The 14,024-nt window shown below is 34.3% G+C and overlaps 1 protein-coding gene across 12 annotated transcripts in view; it reads left to right on the top strand.

The window, feature by feature from the left end:
- The window catches only part of CEP83 (centrosomal protein 83), a 125,936-nt gene that overhangs the window by 87,505 nt on the left and 24,407 nt on the right, over positions 1 to 14,024 (top strand). For all 12 annotated transcript variants that reach the window (XM_016425721.2, XM_056800734.1, XM_016425723.2 and 9 more), the window contains 2 exons: positions 1,365 to 1,496; positions 13,674 to 13,788. In XM_016425721.2, coding sequence (XP_016281207.1) covers positions 1,365 to 1,496; positions 13,674 to 13,788 — 247 coding nt within the window. The remainder of the gene's footprint in view (positions 1 to 1,364; positions 1,497 to 13,673; positions 13,789 to 14,024) is intronic.

The raw sequence follows: 14,024 nt of genomic DNA, 5'->3' as shown, positions 1-14,024 counted from the left end.
GAAGCTAGTCTCTTAGGAAACTAGGAAGGGAGTCAGCCTTTTTACTCACCCAACCAAGTAGTCCAGGAGTCAGTCTAAATTGAAGTCAGAATCCATGCTACAGTCTCCAATGAGGTTCCCTTGAAGACTATCTCTAGAAGACACTCTCCACAAAACATCTTCACCAGCCTCCCAGTGGAAGGATTTTTGTGTTTTTTCTGGTGATTTCCTATCCCCAACTCTCTTCACAGGGGCCAGTCACAGTTTCCAAAAATTGTTACACTTGAGCTCTCACCTTTGGAATCACACAGTTCTGAGTGTGTGAACTCTTAAAAGAATTCAAAAGTTTCTGGCTGTTTGAGTTAGAAAAAAGGGTGGAGCTCTTCCAAGTATCTTCCTGGCTTCTTACCTCTAAAGGTGTTAATTCTCCTAGGATTAAGAGTTTGTGGACCTAGTTAAATAAGAGTGTTTGCTTTTGTTGATTAATTCAAAAGTAGAGAAAAGAGTTAATCCTGTCTTCAGTCTAGTGTACTTAAAAGGGTACTTAAGTTATTGTTATTCCAAAGTGTTAAGTCCAGCTAGGCAAAGAGAACAAAGGATTTCCTTTTCACAAATGCCAACTCAGAATATACAAAGAGAACCAAGAATTTCCTTTCATAAAGGGTAATCTATATATATAATTTTGATGAAAAGTACACTGGACTTGGAGTCATAAGAGACTCTAGAACAAGGCCCCTAGCAAATTATTTACCTTCTCCAAAGCTCAGTTTCCTTTACTATGAAATGAGTGGTAAGTTGTTTGGGGCACATTGCTTTTTAAACTGTAAAACTAGACATGTAAATTAGTTCTGGGGTATGAAACAGCTAAATTTTAAGAAAAAGTTTGTCCTCAATTACTTTAGCAGTATGTAGGTCTCTTTGTCCTCATACTAAAAAACAAAAACAAAACCCAGGCTACTTAACTTTTTTTTTTTTAAATATAGCCCTTGTTTCAGGCTTTTAGCTTCTTTTTACTATCAATTCTCTTTTCTCCATGCTGTTTATAGTCTCTGCTGTGGGGGTCTAAACCTGATGGTAAAGTTTTTTAGGGTTCATTGTAAACTATAAAGTAAAATATCTTTGAGTGAGGACTGTTTGAGACTGTTGGTCTCTGTAATATTTATTTTAATTTCTCAGAGACCTCTTCCAATATCTGTGTGTGTATGTATGGGAAAGAGAGAGGGAGAGAGATTTTGAGTAAGCTTTGATAACTGACATTTTTTACTTCTGCATTGTGGTATTTGTTTTTTTTGTATACTCTAATACATATTCTTCAGTTGGATTTGTTGTATTTCAGATCAGTTATGGAACAGGAATAAAGATCATTCATTTTGTTTTTGCTAAAGGCAGAAAAACAGTCAGCAAAGCTTCAGTATGATCGAGTGGAAAAAGAACTTCAGTCAACTAATGAGCAAAACACCCTTTTAATTAGTAAACTACACAAGGCTGAACGAGAAACCACTGCATTGACCAGCGAAGTAAGACTTCTTGTTCATTCTAAAATATTCTGATTCTAAAAATATTTTTTCCCTTCAATAATGTTGATTTTTTGGTGTTTATATGTAAAAACTATTTTTGGTGTTCATTTTCTAACTTTTTATGTTCTTTACTTCCCTCCCTTTTTTCTTCCTTCCTGAGATGGTAAGCAGTGTGCTATCATACAAAACAAATTTCTTTATTTATCATGATGTGGAAGAAGATATTTTAAAATTTTTTTTAATTTAAATTTTATTTTTTAAAAACCCTTACCTTCCATCTTGGAGTCAATATTGTGTATTGACTCCAGGCAGGAGAATAGTAAGGGCTAGGCTATAGGGGGGTCACACAGCTGGGAAGTGTCTGAGGCCAGATTTGAACCTAGGACCTCCCGTCTCTAGGCCTGACTCTCAATCCACTGAGCCACCCAGGTTCCCCCAGAAGATATTTTTTAAAATGAGGAAAATAAACTGAAAAATAGTGTGCTTTGAATTGTATTCAGATTATATCAGTTCTTTCTCTGGAGGTTGATAGCATTTTTCATTATAAGTCTTTTGGGACTGTCTTGGGGGGACTGTATGTATCCCTGAAAATAGCCTAAGTCATTCATAGTTGTTCATCTTACAGTATTGCTGTTTCTGTGTATGATGTTCTCCTTACTTTACTCTGCATCAGTTCATATAAATCTTTATAGGTTTTTCTGAAATCCTCCAGATTACAATTTCTTAGTGCACAATTACAATCATATACTACGATTTGTTCAATCATTCCCCAATTGAAGGCCATCCCCTCAATTTCTAATTCTTTGCTACTATACACACAAAAAAGCTGCTATAAATATTTTTGTACAAATAGGACCTTCCCCTTTTCTCCCTCTCCCTTTTTAAAAAATCTTTTTGGGATATAGACCTTGTAGTGGTATTGCTAGATCAAAAGGTATAAACAATTTTCTAGCATTTGAACATAGTTCCAAATTACCCTCCAGAATGGTTGGATCAGTTTACAGATCCACTAACAGTGCATTAGTGTCCCAGTTTTCCCACATGCTCTCCAACATTTATTATTTTCCTTTTTTATCATATTAGCCAATTTAGTAGGTGTGAGGTTATCACTTCAGAGTTATTTTAATTTATATTTCTCTAATCAATATTGATTTGGAGCATTTTTTATATGACTATAGATTGTTTTGATTTTTCATCTGAAAACTGCCTGATCATAACTTAGACCATTATCAATTGAGGAATGACTTGTATTCTTACAAATTTGACTTAGTTCTTTACATATTTGGAAAACGAGACCTTTGTCAGAGGTACTTACTGTAAAAAATTTTTTCCCCAATTTTGTTTTTCCTTCTAATCTTGATTCTTTTGTTTTTGTTTGTATAAAAGCTTTTAATATAATGTAATGAAAATTATTTTAAATCTTGTAATGCCATCTGTTTCTTATTTGGTCATAAGTTCTTCCCTTATCCATATAGCAGACAAGTAAACTATTCCATGCTCCCCTAATTTGATTATGGCATTACTCTGTATGTCTGAATCTTAGATTTTGACCCTATTTTGGTATATGGCATGAGGTGTTTCTGCTATTCTGTTTTCCCAGTAGGTTTTATTAGTTCTTGGATCTTTAAGTTTATCAAAAATAAGTCATAGATTACTATAATGATTTTCTTTTCTACTGTATGTTATATACTTAATGTAGTCCATTTATACTCCACCCTTTTTCTTAGTCAGTACCCAGATTATTTTTATGATTACAACTTTAATTGGTAGGGCTAGTTTTGTTTTGTTTTTTCCCTCGCAAATTCTCTTGATATTCTTGGTCTTTTGTTTTTCCAGCGAATTTTGTAATTATTTTTTTCTAAGCATATGAAACATAAAATATATTTTGGTGATTTTCAGATTGAAGAAAAAGCCATTCACCTATATTTGAATTATTCTGTGACGTTGCAAATGCAATAAAAATTCTTTTGCTACTATAGAATGGGAAAATAATCTTTTTAATATTATAGTATGTAGTGTATTATAAGCAAACTCTTAACTCCATTCTCTGCATTTATTTTTATTCTTTCAAATGATATAATGGCTTAAGTACCCTGTGAGCAATTTTCAGATAGAATTTTCTACTTATTTGTAAAATATACTTTGAGACATAAAAACAAAAAATAGTCTTTCTGTGAAGCTTTTTTCTCCTCAAAATAATCTCTCAACAAATATGTGAATAATATAAATAGTACAAAGTTAAGATTAGATATATATGTCTGAAAACTGAAAGAATAAATGTAAATTAGGCACGTAATGATAAGAGAATAGAATTTCATAATTAAAAGAGCCCATACATGTGCAAAAATCTACTTTTCCCTATTGATGGCAAATATGGTGCAATAGAAAAAAGGCTGGCTTTTCAGTTAGGGGACCTGTATTAGAATCCTTTCTTTCCTATTTACTTCCTACAAGGTCTTTACAGATTTAATTTTAACTTCATTTTGCTTGTTTGTAAAATTAAAGGTTTGGACTAGATCAGAGGGCTCCAGAACAGCAAGTGCATTCAACCCATAGTACTCCAGAACCAGATTAAAATGTAATTGGGAAATGTTTAACAAAATAAATAAAAATACAATAGAAGATAGACAATATTAAACTGCAGTTTTATTAGTCAATGTGTAGCCTTGGGGACCCTTATGTATGGTTTAAAGGCTTCTTTAATACCACTGGACTAGATGATCTAAGGTTCTCTCCATCTCTAAATCTGTGAACCTATCATCTACTTACCTTACAAAGCCTATTCTACTTTTAAATATCTCGTTATGTTAGGAAGTTTTCAATCATGCCAAAATCTATCCCTCTGCACACTAAACATCCTTAGTCCCTTAAAGAGATCCTCATATATCATTTTCTCTAGTCAACTTACTTTTCTAGATTGTTAACATATTTCCTGAGTTCTTCAGAGGTGGTCTGACCAGGCAGAGTATAGCAGTTCTGTTACCTTGCTCATTCTTTGTTCTCTTGTCTCTCAGATACAGCCAAAGAAAGCATTAGCAATTTTGGTTTGCCATATTATATGATCAATTCCTTGAGTCTGTGGATCATTAATATCTTTCTAGGTCTTATTTTACAGGAACTATTTGTTTTTTATTCTAGACATAACACCCAGTAGAACGAAAATTTCCATATACAAAGTGGGACAGAAAAGAGGATTATAGATGAAACCAGGAATTTTTTTTACATATAGTTACCTACAATTTGCTAAGGAACTGTTGGTTTTTCCCTCCCACCATTCAATCATGTACATGTGCAATTGATTCTTTGAACCCAAATGTAGGACTTCATATTTATTTCTTTTAAATTTTATCTTCATAGATTCTGATCTTTTGAGATCTTTTTTGTATCTTGACTCTTCCAAAATGTTAACAATCTCAGGTCAATATAATCTTCAGATTTGATAAGTATTTCATCTTTGCCTTCATTCAAATCACTGATAAAAGTATTAACCATCACATGATTAAATACAATTCTTTATATCCTACCAGAGGTAATTTTCCATTTATCTGTTACTTGAATGTTCTTTGAATCTATTCAAATAGATTCAGATATGCCTAGTGTGAGATTTAAAATAGTGAAGCCCATAAACTGTAGTGAGTTAAAATGGTGGAAGATATAAATTGTGATAGATATAAGAGAGGGTGAGTAAATTTGACCGCAGAAAATATGTTTCACTACAGTGTATTGGTTTTTAAATCAAATATAAGGTGGTTGCCAGGGAAATATTCCAAATTATTCAAATACCCAAGTCAACTGGGTTTCATAGAGATTTTTAATTAATAATATAATGAGGAATTAGAGAAAGAGAGAAAGAGTAGGAAAGGAATAACTATGAAGGGCCTCAAGCCAATATGGCCTAGACCTGAGTCTTAAGAGAGAGAATCAGTCAGTCAGTCTTTTAACACTCACCACAAGGTCTGCCTAAACAAGGATTCTAGTGACACCAGGCCAGCTCCATCTCAGCTGACTTCACCAGAGAGCCTTTCAGCCAGAGACTGTTCCAAAAGGCCTCTTTCCAGAGCCTCCAGAGGGACAGAGTCCCCTCAGAGGAGCTCCAGCGAGACCTCCTTAGAGATTGTCCTCCAAGAGCTTCCCTTCTCCAGAGCCTCTCTCAAGAGATTCTTCCCAAGCGATCCTCATCAGAGATCCTCCGAAAGGATTTCTCCAAAAGGATCTCTCCAAAAGGATATCTCCTCAAGAGATTCTGCTTCTTCCTATATAGGGGTTTTTCTCCCATGTCACCTCCCCTAAGTCCCTACATCTACCAATCACTGTAGACGCTTTCCAAAGGACTGCCCATCTAAATTCCTGCTAAGTCGACCAATCTCCTCAGAAAGTCTGAAACAGAAAAAATGCTGCTGTGTCAACCAATCTTCTCAGTAAATCTGAACTAGAGAAAACACAGCTGAGTCAACTAATCTCATCAAGAGAAAACTTGCCTGACCTTTTTAGGTACCTGGCATCCCATTGTATCAATTCTAAAAACAGGCCTGGCTCAAAGAATTCCTTGCCTTATTATAAGCATGGGTCCAAGTACTTTCATTGTTTATCAAGGAGTTTTCTCTCCTAAAGCAGTCTTAAGTACGGGTAGAGTAGGGGTCCTCCCATAGCAAGGAGTTTTCACATTCAAGTAGAGTTCTCACTATCTGGTAGGGAATGATTTCAAGTAGGGAATTGGAGGATTCCTCAATATGGAGTAAAATTTTTAACATTCATAAGTATGTGAAATTTTAAGGTTTACACTAGCTACATAGGTTCAAGGCTACATATCTCTATTCTGTACAAAGTGTAGAATGAAAAACTGTGTCAGATGCCTTGATAATGACCTTTTGCATCTTCCTGATCTGTCAGTATAGTAATCCTATCAAAAAAAGGGGTAATGTTTATTTTCTACCCTGACCTTTTTTTTGGTAAATTTTATTTCATTAACTAATTTATAATATTTTTCCATGGTTACAAGATTCATGTTCTTTCCCAGCCCTCCCTCAAACGCCTTCCCGTAGCTGACACACAATTCCTCTGAGTTTTACATGTGTCATTGATCAAGACCCATTTCTATACCATTGATATTTACACCAGGGTGATCCTTTAGAGCCTAACCTATTTTTGATAAAACCAAGCCCTGTGATTTCCTGGTAATCATTACTTCCTTTTGTAAATGCTCATGAACAAAATAAACTCCTATTTTAAAGGGTAGACTGTAAAAAGAAGTTTAAAAAGGAAGAGTCAAAGCCTGTGATTGAAGACAAGAGCATGAAGAAGATAATGAGACAATGGAATAGAAACATTGCTTCAGTTACAGAAAATTAGAGTTCAGTAAATTCTTTTTTTTACCATGTTCTTCTGGGGGGGGGGGCAAGAGAGGAAAAAAGACAATAGTACAGAATTGAAAGAAATAAAATATTAGCTATCATAACTGAATGTGAATGGTATGAACTCACCCATAAAGCCAGAGAAAATAGAAGAATGAATTAGAACATGGAATATATGAAAAAAACCACTTGAATATTAATATTTCCTAGGTGTCGGTGGTATATGCCTGTAATCTCAGGAACCAAGAAGACTAAGGCAAATGAATCTCTTGAGCTTAGCATTGCAAATTGGCAGTAGGTTATGCCAGTTGGATGTCTGTGTAAATAAAGTCCGGCATTAATTTGATGAGCCTTTAGTAGGGGAGAGAAGGGAGTTGTTTGTATGAACTTGCCCAGGTTAGAAACAAAACTGGTCAAAGATCCCAGGTCAATCAGTAGTGAGTAGCTAGACTTCTGTACTGCTCTGTAGTTGTACCTACAGCCTGAGTGAAATAAAGAGACCAAGACTTTAAAAAAAAAAACCTATAAAGATTCCCAAAGTTAAAATAAGGAGTGGGAACAAAATCTGTTATGTTTCATTTTAACCTTAACCTGAAAAGAGCAGGGATAACAATTATGATTTCAGACAAGGCAATAGTAAAATAAAAGAGAAAGCAAAAATAAGCAGGTAAACTACTGTGCTAAAGGCATCATAGTTAACAAACAAATATATGTATTTAACATATGTACATAACATAGCATAATATTTAAAGGAAAAGCTAATTGAATTATCAGGGGAAAAGAAATAATAAAATTATAATAATGGGTAACCTCAGTGTGCCCTTTTCAGATATCAGAAAAAGAAGAAAAAAATGAAGCATCTGAATAGAACTTTAGAAAAATTAGATATAGAAACTAGTTGTTAAAGGAGAAGAGAAAAACGTTTTCATATTCTTAGCTAGGTGCAGTACCTTAAAAAATTGACCAGGAGTTGGGGCATAAAATTCTCACAAATAAAATGTGGAAAAACAAATTATTAAGCACATCTTTGATGGTCCATAATGCAATAAAATTATATTCAGCAAAGGACTTTTGAAGAAAGAATTAGAAATCACTGAGAGATTAATCCAAAAGAATTGATGGATGAAAGTACAAGTTAAATCATTTGAAATTTAATTAAAGAAAATGACATCAATGAAGCAACATACTAAAACTTCTGTGAGGCAAGTCAAGTGGTCCCGAGGAGAAATTTTCTTTACACCAGAGATCAATGAATGTAGAAATGCAGCTTTAAAAAAAACAACCCCACCCCACAAAAAACACTAGAAAAGAAACAACTCAGAAGCTCACAACCAAACACCAAAGTAGAAATTCTGAAAATCAGAGAGATTAACAAAATCAACTCAGAAGCTCACAACCAAACACCAAAGTAGAAATTCTGAAAATCAGAGAGATTAACAAAATCAAGAGCAAAATTAATAATTCTAGAAGCCTTTTTTTTTTGGAAGGGGCATGACACTAATAAAATAGATTAGCAGCTAATCTGATTAAATCAGAGAAGAAAAGACAATATTATCAAAAAAGGGGAAGGGAAATTTGCAGTTGGAGATGAAATAGATGAAACTATTGGAACCTACTTTGACCAGTTACAAATGAGTAGCTACAGATATGCAAGATTCCCAGATGAAGTGAAAAAGAAATACATTTTTTAAACGATCCATTATCAGGAAAAGAAATTGAAAAAGCCATAAATGAACTCCAAAAGGAAAAAATTCCCAAGATCAGCTGTTTTTACAAAATTTTGCTAACAATCATTCAAAGAAAAAGTGATTCCAATATTATATGAATATTATACAAAAAGAAGAAAAAGATTTCTAAATTTTTTGTGTGATACAGATATGGTCTTGAAAATCTTAACTAGGGAAAGATGAAGTAGAGAAAGAAAACTAGACCAATGCCTTTATTAAATGTCACAAAGAAATTTTAATAGAAGTTTAATTTAATTTTTAAATTTAATTATAATGTAACTTTTAAAATGTTTTAAATTAAGTAAAATATTAGAAAAGAGGTTATAGCCATATAATAAAAAGATTATATACTATGATTAGATTGAAATTATGTCAGGAATGCAAGATTAGCTTAATCTTACAAAGGTTTAAACATTATAGACTTTATTAAGGACAAAAATAAAAGCCATAGGATTGTATCAGTAAATGCCATAAAATTTTTACATAATACAATACTTTTGTTTAAAACAATAATAATACCATTAGAAAATAGGAATAAATGTACCTTTTCCTTAAAATGGTATGTAGTATCTGCTGTAAACTAAAAGCCAACATTGTATGTTGCTAGAGACTTTTCCAGTAAGATCAGAGTAAAACTATAAGTATGTTCCATATTGTATCTATTATTTAATATAGTACAGAATTACTAGCTAGCCCAATATGATGAGAAAATTGAACTAAACAAAACTACCATTTTTATGAAATGATAAAGCCCCCAAGAGTCAACTAAAATGAATTGAAATAATAATTTCAGCAAAGTTGTAAGAAATATCAATATTTTTTATATATTACCAACAAAATCCAGCAGGAAGAGATAGAGGAATTCACTTTAAAATACGTATAACATGCATAAGTACTTGGGAGCCTTTCTACTGAAGATACACCTAGAAACTATATGAATACACTACATTACATTATTCATAGACTCTAAGAAAAACCTAAGTAATTGGCTAAATGGCAGTTGCTCATGCCAATAAGAAGAATAAGACTACTTATATTAATATATTTATGTAGTGTCATACCAATCAAATTACCTTGTAGAGAAACAAATGAGATATCTTAAGAGATTTAAGCAATATGAATACAACTTTTTTGAGCTTTAAGAATCATGAAATACAAGGTTCTTTCCATAGATATCAGCTTAATACACATACATAGGAAATGAATGGCAATAATGGCTAGCAATAATTACCCCCAAATTCAGAAATGTATGATTCTGATCTCTCAGTTTTATGTGCTAGCCTTACCTGTTCAGTTTGTTAATGAGTCCAAGCACCCTGTTTTGCAGAATGAGCATCACAAGGAGGAAATGCTTTCTAGACAGTTGTATGATTGAAAATCTGTTACCCTATAAAAAAGAACTACATATCCCAAGAGCCCATTGACTTCCTGTCATTAGGTACTTCCTGTAGACAGAGGATAAAAGGCGTGGGCTTTGGAGGCTCCTCCTCATGGAGGTAGAATCAGCATTGATGGTGGTGAGTGGGGTTGACTAAAAAATGGCCAACCAGCCATGGCCACGTGGTTTTTATTTTGTATTTTCTTTATTCCTTGATTTCTAATGATCATTAATAAATCTCTTAAAATATAATATTATTATTAAGATTTAATTTTAACTTTTACATAGTCCAAGAACTCATTCTGCAAAATCTATGCTCATCTGATTACCAAAAAAGGGTTAGGCAATAAAGTATAAATAATTCACTATTGATGAAAATAGCTCAATATATTTACATATGCCAAGTTTAGAGTGTGCTTACTTAAAAAAAAACAAAAACAAAAACAAAACTTTTATTCTCAGGACCAGAGTTTGATTGAGAAGAATTCTTAATGTTTTCTTGTCAAGAATATGTTTTAGATGTGGTCATATTTGACAAGCTATTTCTAGTCATGAGAATACAAGTTTTATTTTTAAATCCAACAAATGTTTACCCAAATTTCATTGACTTAGATATCAAACACATCCAGGTGTTCCTTTCCATTGCAAACAACAATTTGTTAAAATTGGAAAATGTCGACACTTCAACTTGTAAAGAAAGCTGTGAACAATGTTTTTGGAATATTATTTAAAATCTTAACTTCTTAATACATTTTTCTCATAGAAAAGCATTCAGATGTGGTCTTAGGAACCAGAACTGTTATCCCCCTGTACTGTTCAGTTTATTTTGTGCAGTCATTTTCAATAAGTCATTTAGATTTAAAGCAATCAGCATCTCTTTAAAGTCTTTCTGAAGGAAGTTAATGCTTCATGTTGTCAGTGAACAGAAGTAGCTATAATGAATATTTGTAAATTGCTCTAGTCCACTGGTACCCCAATGGGAAGAGAAAGTGTTACAAGGGATGTAGCATGGGGAAAGGATACATATAGGGGGAAAGAAAAACCATAGGAAGGCAAAGGGCCATATTTCTCTTGTGAAAATGTGGACAAACCACATTGAAGTCTGGCCTTTTGACTTCCTTTAGGGTTTGATTTGCAGCCTTGGGGGTTTGATAAGATGGGTGGAGTTCCTTCTTTTTTGCTGCCTCTGGACACAGAATCAGCCCTTCAGGCAGCACAAATCTCTGAATTCACTTGGGTCATGCTGAGATGCTGAGATTTGTCTGTATAGCCACTGGTTTTTCAGTGATTCCCTTCCTTCTTGCTCTTGGGCTTCTGGCTGATTTTTATGCATTTCACCATAGCTCCTCATTGGATTTCTTGACATTTTGTTTGGTATGAATTTCAGATTTTTGCTAGAATAAATGTAGGAGATCTAGATAGCCTGCTTCTGTTCAGGAGGTGTTAGAATAGAATAGAGGAAATAGGAAATTTGCAAAGAGTTTGAGCACTCAAGGACTTTGGAAAAACAGTTTGGAAGAGCAGTTAGCTGCATGCCTGGAACCTTGTGGGCACTCATTCTGGAATGGAAGGAAGGCATAAGAAGGGACAATCAGATTCCAAGGGGGTCTGTTTACTTCTAGATACTGATAATGCAGGACCTTACTTCCTGTGGCCATCTTGGTATTGAGCTACTGGACAAAGCTGAGGTTCCTGACTCAACTGGGAGGTTCCTGAAAATCGAGAAGCCTTCTGTGATCCTGATCCTGTGACTGGGTTCCCATCTAATTCATCTCTGTGTGTGAGCTGCAAGGACTTGATCTCTGTCCTAACCTGAGCCAGACTACTTTGGCTCTGGACTGAACTCTATTCCTGTATAAAGTGGACCAGTTAGCTAGAACATATATTAAGCAGACTAGAGAGTGTAGCGAGAATAGCCCAACTTAGTTGGGGCCGAGGAGACCTTTGCAGGTCAGATTTTTGGGAAGCTCTTAGAGTTTAATAGTGATAGGGACCCCTTCTCCTTGGTCCACCTGCCCTTCCTTTGTTTTATATAATAAACCAGTTTCTTTGTTAATATCACACTCAGAGAGAAGTCAGATTACCTTGCTGTCATTCCACATGAACTGAGGCCTACCAACTTGGGCTTCAGCCTGTGTTTAGCCAAAATCGAGTTCGATACTGGCCAAACCCTCAAACAAACAACTAGAGACTTTTACCTGGTTCTCCCACTCACTTTTTCAAGCAGCAGTCTTTGCTAGACATCCTGTGGGTGTTAATGAGCTGCTTTTTCATTTTTAATGCACAAGGTTTAATGTGTCTTAATTTTACAAGTTCTTTCCTAGCTGTGTGACCCTGAGCAAGTTACTTAACCCCTTTTACTAGCCCAGTGTTGGTAAATTTTTTCCAGTTCAAGTGCCCAAACTGCAACTTCAAGCTGTAGCCCCGCTGCATTACCCCAGAGAGAAGAGGGAGGAAGCCCCTTTGAGTGGCTGGACAGAGGGGTGGGGCATACAAAAAATGTTCTTGGGTGCTGTGCTGGGAAGAGGGGAATGGAGCAATCCTCCCTCCTCCAATTGTGCTGGCCTTGTCAATACTTTGCCATCACAGTATTGATTCTAAGACGGAAGGTAAGGACCCCAAAATAAATAATAGGTGTACCTATTCATTTGGCATTATCCCTATCAGCTTTTGGAAATAACCACAATAATTCATCTTTTCTCTTCTTTTAAGTCACCATTTTATTTAACATCTCAGGGGATCCAGTCTCTTTAATGGCAGGCATCCCTTTTCTCCAGGGAGGTTTTACTATTTCTGGTTCTGTTCTTCCTTGTCTTTAAGACCACTTCTCTGAATGATTTGTGTATACTTAGGGTTCTCCTGCCCACCTTTCACATATGTAAGGGATTTAAATTGGAGGCACAGGACCTTTGTTTTATAGCTTTTATTGAATTTTGAGAATTAAAATAGATTATGAGACTAGTTGTTTAATAGAAGGAACACTGAATTTGTAAGAATTGTATTAAAGTCCTTGCTTCATCACATAGTAGTTGTGTGTGACTTTGGTTCAGTCTACACTGAGAAGTAGCCTCCTTGAGTATGAAATGGGGATATGATACTTAGTCTGCTTATCCTATCAAATGACTTTGGTATTGTATGTTAAGTATATGATTATAATGTACTAGGTAACACTAATATATATCTATGTTTATATATATGTTACTGATTAAACTGAACCTAGTATTGAGAGTCATCAATAGGTGAACTATTTAAATGAGTGAAGAAGATTAAAGAACTAGAAAAATCTGTTAATCAAAATCATTTAGTGTAGCAAAGAGATGACTCCATAATGAATTTCATTATTATGATGTATTTATGATCCAGAGAATGCTGATACAATAGAATACATAGTCTTTAACTCTGAAGAGATTTAGACTGGAGATAAATATTTCCCTATGAATATTTCTAAGCCCTGGCTTTGTTTGGTAAGGGAATGTTCTGGAGATCTCTTACAGAGCATTAATATAAAATAGATTTAAATGATAGGCTCTTGGATATTATGAACTGAGTGAATTGATGTAGGTGACCTCCTAAAGGTGGGGCACGGTAAAGCTCTATATGAGATAAATGTAGATTATTGTTAGCCTAAGCACAGTCTCATTATCAGTGATGTTGAGAGTATGTGTGTATGCTCTCATCAACAAGAAAATGGCTAATAATTTTACTTTCAAATTCACAACAGGTTCAAGAACTTAAACATTCAAACAAATTAGAAATAGCAGATATTAAATTGGAGGCAGCAAGAGCTAAGAGTGAAATAGAAAGAGAAAAGAACAAGATCCAAAGTCAAGTGGATGGTAAGTGTTTCCTGTGATTTTTGCTCTTATTTACAGATGTTGTCGTGTTTCCAGGTCATTCTCTTTATACCAAAATCCAGTTTCGTAACACTTTGTATTAACGTTAGGTTTTGTATTAAATTATAATATCCAAAAGATTTGGTTGTAAATGTTTCCAATTAGGTTCTATACTTTATTGGTTTTATCATCTTAAACTTTATTTTGAGGATATAGTGATAGGAGTCCCCCTGCCCCCT

The sequence above is a fragment of the Monodelphis domestica genome, chromosome 5 (assembly GCF_027887165.1).
Source record: "Monodelphis domestica isolate mMonDom1 chromosome 5, mMonDom1.pri, whole genome shotgun sequence".
Lineage (NCBI taxonomy): Eukaryota > Metazoa > Chordata > Mammalia > Didelphimorphia > Didelphidae > Monodelphis > Monodelphis domestica.
Note: the sequence above shows the minus strand (reverse complement) of the source record. Positions and strands in the feature narration are given on the sequence as shown.